We start from the raw sequence: 16,067 nt of genomic DNA, 5'->3' as shown, positions 1-16,067 counted from the left end.
CCCCAATCCATATATGTCTGATGCCCCCAATCCATGTATGTATGATGCCCCCAATCCTTGTATATATCCTGCCCCCAATCCTTGTATGTATACTGCCCCCAATCCTTGTATATATGCTGCCCCCAATCCATGTATATATGCTGCCTCCAATCCATGTATATATGCTGCCCCCAATCCTTGTATGTATGCTGCCCCCAATCCTTGTATATATGTATGCTGCCTCCACTCCATGTATATATGCTGCCCCCAATCCATGTATATATGCTGCCCCCAATCCTTGTATGTATTCTGCCCCAAATCCTTGTATATATGCTGCCCCCAATCCTTGTATGTATTCTGCCCCAAATCCTTGTATGTATGCTGCCCCCAATCCATGTCTATATGCCTGCCTCCCCCAATCCTTGTGCATATGCTGCCACAATCTATGTGTATATGTCTGCCTCCTTGTATATATGCTGCCCTCACCCAATCCTTGTATGTCTGCCTCCCCCAATCCATGAATATGCTTCCCCCAATCCATGAATATATGCTGCCCCCAATCCATGTAGGTATGATGCCCCCAATCCTGCTGGTACCGCTGTTCATCACATATAAAAAACAAAACATAATTTTCACTCCTACTCCCCTTCCTTCCTCTCCCGCACAGCGTCCTCTCCTCTGATTTCAGCGTATTAGCGACGGGGGCGCATGACGTCACTGCCATGCGCCCAGTCGCGTGTACCCTGATGTCAGCTGTTTGCCTCTGATTGGCCAGCAGCGTATATTGCGGCGCACGGGCTTGGCCAATTCGTGCACTGTAATACACATTAGCTAGATGTGTGTCCGAGAACGCACATCTAGCTGAAGTAGGGGCTGGCGTCGGCACTTGGCGGGCTCAGAGTCCTCACCCGCCGGCCCGATCCGGGAGCGCTAGTGCTGAGGTGATATGATGTGCGTGTCCTTAGGGAGGGCTCTGCATGCCCCCTCTGGCACGCGTGCCATAGGTTCACCAGCACTGTTCTATACAGTACGTGCTTAAAGGGGAACTTTCACTGGATTTTTACATTTAAACTGAGTGCCTCTTCCAATTGCCGCTGCTGCACTGATTCTGGAAGAGCTTTTCTTTTTTTTTTTCTGTGCCCCTCCATCCAAAGTTATGCCACCCTTCCCCCTAATAAAGATGACACTTTTCCCTTCATACAACTGGGCGTATACACTATATACTGGGCTCTCTGTGGGCATTTGGTTTTTCTAATTTATGACACAAGTTCTGTGTTATATGCACTTGATTGAAGAAAAAAATGTGTCAAACCCATTGCAAAAGAAACTGTAGACTTGGTGTCCACTTAAAGGGCATGTATGTTATGAGGAAAAATTGGTGTACAGCAGGGGTGTAGCTATAGTGAGTGCAGGGGTTGAAGTTGTACCTGGCTCCTGGAGCCTAAAGGGGCCCAAAAGGTTCTTTTGGCCCATATGAGAAGACCAATACTATTAAAGACCTGTGATAGCTGGGAACTCTGTATGAGATTTTACTTTGGGGCGAAGGAGCTTCAAGTTACAATACTTTAAAGAAGTTGTCCACTACTTGGACAACTCCTTGTCATCCCCCACGTTTGGCCCCGATAAAATAAAAAAGTCTATGCTCCCCTCCCGTGCTGTTGCCATTCTCGCAATGTCGACACTCATTCTCTCCGAGGCTCCCATGCTGTTGCTGTGGCACGTGACGCTGGCATCACTGTTCCCACCTCCTGTCGAATTGAACATGAAGAGGAAGTCCGAGATCAGCTGCAGCCCAGACTTCCTTTTCATATTCGATTTGTCCAAAGACGGGAACAGTGACGTCAGCGCTGATTGGCCAGCGTCATGTGCTACAACAACAGCACGGGAGCATCGGGACTGCGAGTGCTCACACTGCCAGAATGGCGCCAGCACGGGAGGTGAGTATAGGCTTTTTTATTTTGTTTTCTTTTTATAGCACTGCATCTGTAATGTCTTGTCTACAACACATCAGGAGTGGAGTCGGGAGTTGTGGAGGTGCAGTCGGTATAAAATGGACCGACTCCTAAAATATATAATAAATTGGGTACAGTAGTTCAATGCAGTTTGTGGGGAATGTTTTTTTCATAAGAATTTGGGAAAGTTATGAAATGTCCTATAAATGTCTGTCTTTTTACTGATCTAAGGGTCTAGACTTTAGCTGAGATGAATCTGTGCTACAGTAAATTTATCACTTAAGCATGAGCCATGTATGAAGGAATCGGAGTCGTGGAGTCGGTGTCATGAAAATTGAGGAGTTGGAGTCGGAGTCAGAGGTTTGGCTTACCGACTTCACAGCCCTGCAACACATGAACAGTAAAGCAGCCATACCGAGGTGGATGGCATGAAATCACTGATGCCATGGAAGCTGCAGCCGTCATGTGTTACAGGCAGGAAGCAGCCCTGGAAACGAAGACTGATGGGGCATTGTGGAGTGTTGATACTGGAGTGGCAGGGGCTTCCACAGATATGTAATGCTTCTGTGGTTATTTTAATAATATATATATTTTTGCACTGTGTTAGCCAGTAGATAGAAAAATATTTAGATTTGAGAGTCCTCAGTGGTTGATACCTTTTAATGGCTAACTGAAAAGATGGTAACAAGTTGCAAGCTTTCGAGACTACTCGGGCCTCTTCATCAGGCATAGTATAACACAAAATATGAAGAGTCACATATTTATACACAATAAGACACAGAAATAATGCAATAGATGAGACAGGTGACGTAAAGCTGAGCTATTACTGTGGGAAAGAGATAAAAAGTTCTAGCTGTAAATATTGGATCAGTTCATAGATAAGGAGTGTGAAAATTTTATTATCCGGTGATTGAGGTCTGGTCCAGGGTTGTGATGACCCCACAGTTCTGAGGAGCCCATTCCTTAGTTGATGTAGAATGACATAAATCCATGCAACACATTCATTCCTGCTCTGAAGGTGTCAAAGGTCACCATGAGTTTATATTCCCAAACTTTTCTGTCTCTTTGAGATTTGAAATTACTTTTTAATACCAATAATTTCATGTCTGTGATGCTGTGATCAGGGAAACAAAAATGTTTGGCCACAGGTAGATCTATTCTTTTTTCTTTTATTGTCCCAGGTACTTTCAGCTGTATCACATCTAATGTAGTGTATTTAATTATATGCACCAAATGTCCATCTGGGGGTCTGTATGTAGGGGAGACAGGGCAAAAACTTATTACAACGATGAATTCTCATCGCCACACAATAAAAGGAAAAAACACTTGAAAGACTCTTCACTTTCATTTCTATTGTAAAACCACTTTGCTGTTCATATGTTCAGTCTTCTGAGTGTTTTTCTTCCTTTTTAAGTTTTGAAAACGCCTGTTGGGAAAAAAAGAAAGTGCATGTGACTTTTTTCTTAAGCGGCTCCTGATGGAAAACTAGGGACTAGCCAATCAAAGGGCTGCAAAAAAATTATTATGGAAAAAATGCTTGAAAAACGCCTCAATACTGCTTCAGGAAGCGAAATACTCCTCCAAAAACTGAAGGAGCATTTCCTGAAGTCGTTTCCACTGCCTCAAAACAAAATGTTTTGTGAACATACCTGAACAGTAATCTATTGTATTATTAAAACAACGGGTTTTTTTTAGTGTCATGCAAGTCACACAACGGAGTGTGGGCAACATTTTGTGATGAGCGTCCACCAATACCACCAATAACACAGATAAACGGTATATCGGTAAAATCCGAAGTGTCCAATTGATATTTCCCGTGAAAGCCCCAAAGGCATCAGATTCTCAGTACACCCTACTCATATTAGCAGGTTTTGTCCATTTACATCTTGTCACTTTCTCTTGACACATAGATATTATGATCCAGTGCACAATACTTGCAATGTACAGGTGCTGTGTACTAAGGCCAAGTTTCTTTTGTTTTGCAGCTTCATCTGTCAGTCTGCTCAGGGCTTCAATTTACCAGGTTTTAAAAGATTGCTTAGTGCGTAGGTGTTTTTAATCCCATCTGCTTTTTAATCCCACTTACCGTACCTTCAGGTTTAACTATAGTCACCACTGCAGCCAGCTCAGTGCTTAGGCCAATTACAGTAACTCTTGGGATATGACTTTTTGTTTTACAGATTTTGACAAGTATTTTGAGGTTTGTAATATTTCAATATAAAACAGGAATTTTCTTCAGGTAATCTAATAGTTATTTATGTGTGCACTAAATCCGAATCTATATTTTATATATCAGTATAGATAAAGATGGATACTAAGGCCACGGCCCCACTATCAGTATTTGGTCAGTATTTGGTCAGTATTTTTTCTCAGGAGTGGGAGCCAAAACCAGGTGAGGAACAATCATAGAAAAGGTATAATAGAAACACGTCACCAATTCTGCATTTATCACCCACTCCTGGTTTTCGCTCCCACTCCTGAGAAAAAATACTGACCAAATACTGATAGTGGGGCCATGGCCTTAGAGAGAAAACCTGTTACCAAGTGAAAAGTGGCCAGTTTTTGCTCTCTTTTTACCCTTGATGCAGGTTTTTCTTCAATCCACCATACATTTACAGAGATGTTTTTTATGTAGCGCTAATTATTACTAAGGAGGCGTGGTCTACAGGATTCTATGAGGGCGTGGCTCAGGCGCTGATCTGCATTATTACCCTGTGAGACATGCCCCCTTTTAAAGACCTTAACAATTAGCACCAAATAAAAAAGGGCAATATCTTGCTCATATGACTGATTTGAAAGCAAAAAAAAGAAGCAAAAAAAGTAAAATGGTAATACTCAAGGGAGCAGCGGGAATAAAATGAGAACTTTGAAATGGTCCACTTTAAGATGCACAGGAAAATGTTTCAAATAATTATAAAAATTCCACATCATCCCCACATAGTAAAGATGCATTTATTCATTGGGCTGATAGCTAGCTCTCCCACACAGAGGAGTGTTGTCTCGGCCAATTACTCTTTAATTCTCCATGAGAGAGACTTTTCTGGAGGTGGCTTATCTCAGAGAGAACAAAAGGATCAGCAGAACGAAATCAGATGCTAGATGCTTCTCTATTCCGACATTATCTGTCAGGGGTATTTGGGAGGCCCCCATACACATTAGACTGATGGCCAATATCTGCAGATTCAGCTGACTGTATGTATGGGGGCCTTTAGTAATCTGATACTAATCACCCACTGTATTAATATGATTATTACTATAAGTTTTTACCTAGCTAGATAATATATTGCTCTTAGTCTAGCTACCAGTAATCAGACCTCAACCAGCAGTTATTGTCTGTATAATAGGCAACTGCAAACAGTATTGTGTTATGGTATTATCAGTATTAAAATATAGCATTGAAAGCTACCTTTATTTAAGATGTCTATTTAGAAATTCATGTCTTAATTTCACTACATAAGCTTTCACATTTTACTGTCATTTTGATAAAATCGCAGTTTTCTCTGCTGCAGATATAGCAGTTCTCTGAATGCTGAGCTCTGTATAACCCCACCCACATCACTGATGGGCAGCTTTCTGTGTTCACTTTGCATAGGCAAAAAGCTGCCAATCAGTGGTGGGAGCTGGGTTTCAGTTCTGCTCATTGTTATTGGCACCCATGAAGTTTAAGTACATAATGTGGACTATGTCCTGAAAAAAAATGAATAAAGTGAAACAGTTTTTTTGTATTGAGCACTCTATAGAGTTAAATACAAAAGAGCAAATGATAAAACGATAATTTAAAGCCAAAAACAATGGGAGGGAAAAATAGAAAAAGCTACAGCTTGCTGTGTCACTGGTATTGGCACCCTTTACATTAATTTAGTATGGAAACACATTTTGACTCGCCTGTGGTAAATCACAAAAGAGATTCTCCTGTGATTAATTGTCGGTGCCCATGTGACATGAATTAGTCAATGAATGATGACTTCAGTGTTTTAAAAAGCCTCATGGTAGGCCCTGTTCTTTTGTCACAATGGTGAAGACAAAGGAGCTGTCTGAGGACACCAGAACTGATATTATTACACAACACTTCCAAAGGGTGTAAAGCCATCTGCAAAGACATTGGTATCCCAGTTTCAACAGTGCGTAATGTTATAATGTTATTAAGAAGTTTGCCAAGCATGGAACGTTATTAAGAAGTTTGCCAAGCATGGAACCGTCAAGAACCTTCCTGGACGTGGGGAAAAGAGGAAAATTGCCAAAAGATGTTTTCGAAAGTTGGTGCAAATGGTGGAAAAAACACTACGTCAAACATCCAAAGATCTAAAAGCCAAACTGGAACAGTCTGGGGTTATGGTTTCAACAAGTACCATACGCCGGACACTAAACCAAGCAGAGCTTTATGGATGAAGGCCAAGGAAGAAACCATTGCTGAAGAAAAGACATAAAAAGGAACGGCTGATCTTTGCCGAAGAGTACCTTTACAAACCACAATCCTTCTGGGAAAAATTTTTGTTGACAGATGAAACAAAAATAGAGCTTTTTGGTAATGCAAAGAAACAGTTTGTTTTTATTGACGGTGCAATGAAGCTTATAAGGAAAAGAACACCTTACCAACAGTTAAGCATGGTGGAGGATCCATAAAGCTGCTGGGTTGCTTTGCTGCGTCTGGTACTGGAGGCCTTAACCGTATCACAGGAGCACAACACTTGCAAGCTCTTTTCAATAGAGCTTGAAAATGGTGCTGAAGCTTGTCAGATTTCTGATCTGGCCAGCTTCATTGCCTCTATGCTCTTCCGATGGTCAGAGTGCACACTTCAAGCCAGCTTTGTATCCATTCTTTTGGTAAAAAATGGCAATCAATCAGGAGTACACCGTCCCCTGGCAATGAGGAAGCTGGGAGACACAAGAGCAGTGCACTCCTGCAGACGAAGTTGGAAAACTCCCTTTCAGTAAAGTGTGTCAACAACTTTTATGAGTAGCAGTTTATGAAAGTACACCTTCAGTGAAACATAATCTGTTTTGTTATACACATCGGGAACATCAGGATGGATGGAAACATTTTTTTAGAATTATAAAATTAGATATTGATTTTCGCAGAAGAATATAAAACTTTTTGGTAATACAGAAATGTATTTTTATAATATAGTGTGCCATCTTAAATTCCTAAATTCCCCATTGGTAATAAGCTAGAAGAGGCATTGCATTTCTTTAAATGGAAGCTTGGAGTGAATCTTGATCCTCTTTTATAATTGGAATATTTTTTTCATCAGCGTGCTTTTGGCCCCAATATCTTTGTTACCAAGGACATTTGATTGATGAAAAATTAACTTTGACAGTTTAGCGATATTGTATCTGACACGCCCTCTGGAGCCGTGGGGTACACCGTAGCCAGGCCGGTCCTTTTTGGGGTAGTCACGGTGGCAGTGACCCTGTCCGTGGCCCTGGGCGGTCAATAAGGAAAGGTCAATTGGGGAATAAAGATTCGTGACGCCACCCGTGGTATGCGGCTATAGATGGCCGCTGCTGCTGTTCAGATCCACTGGGGCTGTTGGTGACGGAGCAAAGATGGTTCAGCTGTCCACGGGTAGAGCTAGGCCTCAGGGCAATTAAAGAGATGAATTTGTATGTTGTTGGTATAGTGCAAGGCAGGTGACACAGCAACCAAGTAAAGGACACAGCGAGGTGCAGTCTTCAAGTGTTTACTCACAGTTCCTATGATGTTCCACGTTACAACTGCCAACAGGTTATAACAGCCCACCGAGTCCTGTGTCGTCCGGGGAAGCGATCCAGCCAACTCCCAGACAACCTGGGTGCACTTAATCGGGACCCCCTTCTTGTGTACCTTCCCGGGTCGTCTCTCTGTGCTGGCTCACGCCCACCTACCCTGCGCCTCAAACACAGTGTCCCAAGCCAGTGGTCGCGGGCCTTGTCAGGCGACGTCCTCTTTGTCCCCTTGGTCCTATATAACCACCTTTTCAGCGAATGTGTGTGGTTTTGGCTGTTGCACTTGAAGATACCGCAACTTCCGGTTTGCTAGCTGAGTCTTGTAGTCCTCCACTAGTCTGGGGCCGGTCCCCTACTGTGACCTGATCCCTTCACGGTCAGCGTGAACTCGGGCGCACGGGTGGACTGCGCACTTCCCGTGCCCCTAGGATCCTTTCTCTCACTCTGGAGCCTTTCTCACTGCTCCGGTCTTCTCTCTTCACTCTCCTACTGGGCCCTTCTGACTGAGCCCTCACTCTGTCTGGACCCTACTCCTCAACGGTCTTCCCTCACTCATCAACGGTCCTCATTCCTAGGACCTAGGACCACAACCCTTATAGATGTTTCTACCCTTCCTTTTATACTCTCTGTCGTGTGACCCACGTCACCAACTGTCACTCTATGTGGTCCCCTCTACCTTCAGTCGTTCCTTCAGTGTTCCCCTACACCACTTCCTCCACCCACCTCCTCTACCTAGTTCCATCTTCTAAACAGGGACTGGGTCTGTGCTCTCTCTCAGGAGTCATCTGGACCTTTCCTAATGGAGTGGTGTTGTGTTGGATGTGAGTGGGTGGGTCCCGGGTAGTGCTCCCTCCTTACCTGAGAGTGGGGTACCACACCTCTGGCTGAGATGCAGTACTTCTATGGCAACTGGACCCGCAGGGGTGCCACATATCCTTACTAGCTGCCCAAATATGATCAGATTCTGACCATGGGCTGGCATGCTGACACCGAATCTCCTCCATCTTATGGAGATAATAATTTGCCACCAGTGCTCCTGGTCAAAATGTTAGGGAGAATAAGTTGGACATAGAGTTTTCAGTAGTGTAGCAGTCAAGGGAGCCAGGAAGGGGTTAAAAACGCACATATGGTTTAAGTGCATTTCCGTGGCGGAAAAGCATCAAAAGCGCATGTTATCCGTATATGTCAATAAACGTTTGTCAAAGCCAAATACCAGGAAGTTTCAAAAACAAAGCAGCTTTAAAGCATGACATACCGAAAAGAGACAAAAAACGCAGCGTCAAAAACGCATGTTAAAAAATTGCACACAAAAAAATGCAATAAAAAAAATGCAAGTAACCTAATTTCAATGATAAGTGCAAAAATGCAACATCAAAAGCTCATGGTGGGAACCTAGCCTTTTGTTAAGCAAGATGTGCTAAAATTGCAAAATTGGCCCTGGATTTTAACAAGATGCACCTAATCTATCACACAGTGTGCGCCACAGTCATACATTTGGCTCCTATTGGCTGCATGATCTACATTTACACAGCTGAAATTTGCAGTAATAATAAATCTCACCTATGGTGTCCAGAAAACTTATTAGTGATTTTCCACTTGGAAGGCAATCTGCACAATATGTCTGTTAGCAAGTTAGTGACTCAATAACTTTTTAAGCAGCTTTAATATTAAGTCAAAAATAATTCCAACAAAAATGCTAAGTAATCACTGTTGGGACTATAGCTTTCTTGTTATCCTCCTTAGCGGACTAATACTTGCTATCTATACGTTTTTCTATGTTTTATTATAAATGTTATTGTGATTTTCTCATTCTCAGCAAACAGGGTAAATCTAATTAACTGCTTCCCGACCGCCCACTGTAGATAAACGTCCGCGCTGCCTGGGCTCTGTGCAGCGCGGACGTTTAAAAACGGTGGGTGGTCTCGCAGTGCTCAGGACCCCCAGGGTCCTGCAAGCGCTGTGAGAGCGGTGCAGAGCGATAGCTCTGACAGGGAACATCATCGGGACCTGATTAGATCAGGTCCCAGTGATGTTAACCCTTTGCTGTCTTCTATATGCCGCGATCACTATAGATCGCGGCATATAGAAGACAGCAGGAGGAGAGGGGGTCGTCCACTTACCTCTCCGACGACCCCTTGATTGCTTTCAGGACCTGGCGTTGCTATGGCAGCTGGAGGTCACATGACCGCCTCCAGCTCTGCCATATATGGTGTCCTTCCTGTCTGGCTTCAGCCTGTAGCTGATGCCAGACAGGAGACTGTGAAACAGTCAGTGAAGATCTCATATAATGTAATACATGTCTATTACATTACATGAGATCAGGGATCAGAAAAATAAAAATTAATGTCCCATACAGGGACTAAGTAAAAATGTAAAAAAAAGTAAAAAAACATGTTTTGAAACTGTTAAAAAAAAAATACAAAATAAATAAAAATAAATAAATAAAATATTAAACCGATAAATCCATATATTTATGCAAAAACAAAAAAAGTACACATATTTGGTATTGCCGCGTCCGAAACAACCCGAGCTATAAAACTGTCACACTAATTAACTCCTTATGTGTACACCGTAATAAAAATAAATAAAAAACGGAGCAAAAAACTATGCTTTTTCCTCATATCGCCAAACAAAAAGTGGAAAAAAATGCGATCAAAAAGCAAAATGGAAATAGAAATGGTACCGCTGAAAACGTCATCTTGTTCCGCAAAAATCAAGCCGCTATACAGCTCCATCAGCCAAAAAATAAAAAAGTTATACCTCTCAGAATAAAGCAATGCAAAAAAAATATTTTTTCTATAAAATTGTTTTATTGTGTAAAAGTGCCAAAACATAAAAAAAATACAGTAAGTGTAGTATCGCTGTAAACGTACTGACCCGAAGAATAACGCTGCCTGATCACTTTTACCACATGCAGAACGGCATAAAGAAAACCTCAAAAAACAATTCCTGAATTGTTGGTTTTTGTTAATTTTACCTCCCAAAAAAAGAAATAGAAAGCGATCAAAAAATGTCACGTACCCAAAAATGGTACCAATAAAAATGTCAACTCGTCCCGCAAAAAACAAGCCATCACATGACTCTGTCGGCCGAAATATGGAAAAATTATAGCTCTCAAAATATGGCGATGCAAAAACTAGATTTTGCAAAAAAAAGCGTCTCTTAGTGTGTGACAGCTGTCAGTCATAAAAACCCGATATAAATCTGGTATCTCTGTAATCGCACCGACCCGAAGAATAAAGAATAAAGTAATCTAATCAGTTATATCACACTAGGAACGGCGTAAAAAATAAATAAAACCAATTCTTCACCTGCTACTGATTTGTTTATTATGACTAACAAAGATCGCAGTATGGCTCGGCACACATTTATCCTGCGCTCTGCGCTGAGCACTTACGCCAGAGTTTCCATGTAAATCTCTGAAATATGTGATTCAGCCGGAACCCATGACGGAAGATTCCCTGTAATGAGGCAGATATAGGCCACTGTGGATGCCGTCAGGCCTGGGATCCCACGGTGTCATTTGTTTTAGGCGTGCATAAAAGTGCGGTTGGCCACAGTTTTGTGCACTTCTGAAAAAAAGGACACCGCTAAACAGAGGCCAGACGGAGTCCAGAGTAACCGGATAAATGTTACGTAAAATGTTCCCAATAAAAGCTTCAACTCAGTCCTCAAAAAAAGCTAGTCCCCACTCAGGTCCGTCATCTGTTAAAAATATAAGGGACTTCCAAGTTACTGGTAGCTGAAAGGCTCTGGAAAAGCGAAATGGCCCTTGCCTCCCAAAAGAAATTCAAAATCCAAATGCCTATTCTACAATAATTTGTTCTCCAATTGTCAAATAGCACTCCGTCCCCCCCAGATCTCGCCGTATGGCTGAGCGGTACGATACAGCCACATATGGGGTATTGCCGCTTTTAGAAGAAATTGTGTGACACATTTCAGCACCATTTTTACCCATTGCCCTGTGTGAAAATGTAAAATCTGAGGGTAAAACATTTTTTTGTGGTAAAAATATAATTATGCTTTTTTCACTGCCCAATGGTATAAATTTAAAAATTAAAAAATACTCACTACTTCCCTAGATGAATTCCTTGAGAGGTGTAGTTTACAAAATGGGGTCACTTGTGGGGGTTTCTGCTGTTTCGGCATGTCAGCGACTCTTCAAATGTGACATGGTGTCTGCTGCCTATCCCAGCCAACAAAGCGCTCCTTTCTCTTCCGAACCCTGCCGTACACCAAAGCAGTGGTTTTCCCCCACATATGGGGTATCAGCGTGTTCAGGAGAAATTGAACAACAAATTTCATGGTGCAATTTATCCTGTTACCCTTATGATAGTACAAAATTAGGAAAAGGAAAACATTTTTTGTGGGAAAAATGTGAAAATTTTATTTTTATGGCTCAATATTATAAACTTCTGTGAAGCAGCTGGGGGTGCAAGGTGCTCACCACATATCTAGATAAGTTCCCTAAGGGGTCTAGTTTCCAAAATGGTGTCACTTGTGGGGGGTTTCCACTGTTTAGGCACATCAGGGGCTCCCCAAATGCAACATGGCGTCCGCTAATTATTCAAACAAATTTTACATTCAAAAAGTCAAATAGCGCTCCTTCCCTTCCGAGCCCTGCCGTGCACCCAAACAGTGGTTTGCCTCCACATATGGGGTATCGGCGTGTTCAGGAGAAATTGCACAACAAATTTCATGGTGCAATTTATCCTATTACCCTTATGATAATGCAAAATTAAGGGATGAAAAACGTTTTTGTGGGATAAATGTGAAAATTTTATTTTTACAGCTCAATATTATAAACTTCTGTGAAGCACCTTGGGGTTCAAGGTGCTCACCACACATCTAGATATGTTCCCTAAGGGGTCTAGTTTCCAAAATGGTGTCACTTGTGGGGGGTTTCCACTGTTTAGTCACATCAGGAGCTCTCCAAACGCAACATGGTGTCTGCTAATTATTCAGACAAATTTTACATTCAAAAAGTCTAATGGCGCTCCTTCCTTTCCGAGCCCTGCCGTGCGCCCAAACAGTGGTTTTCCCTCACATATGGGGTATCAGCACGCTCAAGAGAAATTGCACAAAAAATTTTGGTGTCCATTTGTTACTGTTACCCCTGTGAAAATAAAAAAAATTGGGTCTAAAGTAACATTTTTGTGAAAAAAGTTAAATGTTAATTTTTTTCTTCCACATTCCAAAAATTCCTGTGAAGCACCTGAAGGGTTAATAAAGTTCTTGAATGTGGTTTTGAGCACCTTGAGGGGTGCAGTTTTTAGAACGGTGTCACTTTTGGGTATTTTCTGTCATAAAGACCCCTCAAAGTGACTTCAAATATGATGTGGTCCCTAAAAAAATGTTTTTGTAAATTTTGTTGGAAAAATGAGAAATCGCTGGTCAACTTTTAACCCTTATAGCTCCCTAACAAAAAAAAATTTTGGTTCCAAAATTGTGCTGATGTAAAGTAGACATGTGGGAAATGTTATTTATTAAGTATTTTGTGTGACATATCTCTGATTTAAGGGCATGAAAATTCAAAGTTTGAAAATTGCAAAATTTTCAAAATTTTCGCCAAATTTCCAATTTTTTCACAAATAAACGCATGTGATATCAAAGAAATTTTACCACTATCATGAAGTACAATATGTCACGAAAAAACAGTCTCAGAATCAGGGGGATCCTTTGAAGCGTTCCAGAGTAATTGCTTCATAAAATGACAGTGGTCAGAATTGAAAAAATTGGCCCGGTCACGAAGGCAAAAACAGGCTCTGGTGCGAAGTGGTTAATCTAAACTGCTGAGAATAGAGAAACTTGAACCATGCCATTTTACCAAAAAGCGTAGCACTTGGGTAGGTTAGGTAATGTCCTTGTCTAGCAGCGGCTTCCTCTCTTCTCCCTCTACAGAACACAGGCACATTTGGCTGAGGACACGTGGCTTTTTTAAGGGTGTAGTTTTGGGGGTTGAGAGAGGTAGCTGTTGGCTGAACTAGCTAATGAAGGTGTATAGGAGCCTTTATACACGGGCTGCACTACACGACAGTACAATAGCTTCAAGGCATGTTTGTCAATCTGCTACTTTAATTTAACAATTGCAAACATTTGTAGTTATTTGTAATGATACAATATTTGTGCACTTAGAATAAATAATATATCATATATATATATATATATATATATATGTGTATGTACGGGTTAGATCACTTTCTGTAAGCCAGTCCATTATTATACCGCCAACAATTTCATCACCAAAATTGCATTTTTAGGCTATGTTCACATTATGTTTTACCCTATGTTCAATAGTCCGGAAGGGGTTTCCATCTGAGGCCAAGAAAACAAGGTTGGGACTATACTCCCAATGTAGCTTTTCACTATAATAATGCAGATGGAGTCACTGTATTCTCCTTCTGGTCTTCATTCTGGCGGAGTCTGCCCGGAGATCGCATAAGAAGGAGAAAAGTGTCTAACATGTCAACCAACATGTGGCAAAATTGCAAAATGGGCCTGAATTTTACCGAGATACACCTAATCTATAACTCAGCGTGCACTGCAGTCATAAGTTTGGTGCTCCTTCTGCCTGCATGTTCTACATTCTTACTCTTTACATTTTCACACAGTAATAATAAATGTCATTTATTTTTTCCAGAATATTCCTTAGGTTGTTTCCACTGGGATGGCAATCTGCACAATAACTTTTTAAGTAGACCAACAATGCCTGGACAGAAGCCAGATGGAATCTCTATATTTTTTATATAGATTTAGTTGCGGCCTGTGAGGCTATGTGCCCACAGTCAGGAGCCGCCTGCGGCCCCAACGCTGCAGGATAGCCGCACGGCTTCCGCCCTCATTATGAAAATGAGTGGTGCGATTTTTTTTTTTCACATGCAGACTTTCTATTTAATCTATGGGGAAAGTCCACACATGGACCCACAAGAGAAATTGACATTCTGCGGGTCTGAAAGACGCACCGCATGTCAGTTTCTGTGGGTGATCTGTACATAGACGCATAGTGGACATGGGATTTCAAGAAATCCCATCCACTATGCTGTAACGTCTGGACGCTGCGGGTTTGACGCTGCATAGAAACACAGCGTCAAACCTGCAGCAGCTCCTGACCGTGGGCACGTACCCTAACTAAACCTCGTATGTGGTTTTATACATTATGTGAACCCAGCCTTAGCTTAAAAAAGGAGTATGTTTCTGTAAATGCCAGACTAGTCTCTAAGCTGTATAATACATTGCTGGGAATGATTTTATAAAAATGCAAATCTAAGTGCTCACAAATTTGGTGAGAATTATTGGGTTTGGCATGTTGCTAAATTTTAATTGCCACCAATTCCAGACTAATATGAGAATCCATAACAAGATTCATAGTGTATCTATTTTGTATGTATTCTGTATGAATGCGTTGATAAGACACTACAGTTTGCTATAATATTTTAACTGCTCTAATATTCAGTGGATTTTTTTTTTGCCAAATGCCTTTTCTAATTTGCCTTTTTCTTTTATTGTCTGTTGCAAATAATGAAAGTATAAAAATAACACGCTACTCTTGATATCTTACATCTTCTTTTATTTCAGGTCAATGTTCGGGTGACCACTATGGATGCGGAGCTGGAATTTGCCATACAGCCCAACACTACTGGCAAACAGCTTTTTGATCAGGTAAGCCTCGTAACATTGTAACTTTGAAGTATTTAAAAAATTAGATCAGTATGTTAGCTACTTGTGGGACCACCCAACTACTTGAGACGTTGGTCCAAGTCACATATTACTCTGTAATGGTTTTTCAGAACGTCATTACAGCAGCTATGTGGAGAGAAGGCACTTACAAGGGAATCAGCTGTCAGAGATGGCCGGTCCCAACATAGTAATAATTCATCTCCGCCTTAGCTATCTCTGCCTGTATGGACACTGAAGTGAGCGCTGGGTATAGAGTTTGGGAAGCCCTATCAGCTTCCTCCTCCGATGCTAGCGATGAGGTTCTAGGAGGGAGCAGAAGCTAGTGCTCTGCAGATCTGCTCTGTAGTGAACTTTGACGTCTAATTTTCCCTTTAATTGGTTCTAATATTCCAGAGGAAATCAGAAATAATAAAAATGTATTCAGAGGTTGAACTGAGCCCCTTAAAAGGTATTTTAATGACCTTATAGGGGCATAATGAAATAAAGAAAGAAAAATCCAGAAATAAAATAAAAGAATGCCACTGTCAGTCCAAATTGTGTTTCTAGCCCAACTCCCAACAAAAAAAGCAGACACAAGTTCTAAAAATAATTGTTTCAGAACAGAGAACGCAATATAAAATGTATTTCAGTGATCATTTGTGGCCATGAAAAGTAACAAACCTACAGGCATGTATTTCCTTTTTTCTTAACATTTTTGCCCAGTATTTAATATATATAAAAAAAAAAGATTAGGTCCCACTTATAACAAAAAAA

General features: G+C 41.4%; 1 protein-coding gene across 1 annotated transcript in view; it reads left to right on the top strand.

Annotated features, from left to right (window-relative positions):
• EZR (ezrin) overlaps window positions 1-16,067 on the top strand; it is a 101,699-nt gene that overhangs the window by 48,643 nt on the left and 36,989 nt on the right. The window contains exon 3 of the mRNA XM_073671361.1: window positions 15,213-15,296. Within this exon, the coding sequence (XP_073527462.1) occupies window positions 15,213-15,296 (84 nt within the window). The remainder of the gene's footprint in view (window positions 1-15,212; window positions 15,297-16,067) is intronic.

This window comes from Phyllobates terribilis, unplaced genomic scaffold (genome assembly GCF_046119375.1).
Source record: "Phyllobates terribilis strain yellow unplaced genomic scaffold, ASM4611937v1 Scaffold_3__8_contigs__length_932513732, whole genome shotgun sequence".
Lineage (NCBI taxonomy): Eukaryota > Metazoa > Chordata > Amphibia > Anura > Dendrobatidae > Phyllobates > Phyllobates terribilis.
The sequence above is the reverse complement of the archived record's forward strand: the minus strand, read 5'-3'. Positions and strand labels throughout refer to the sequence as shown.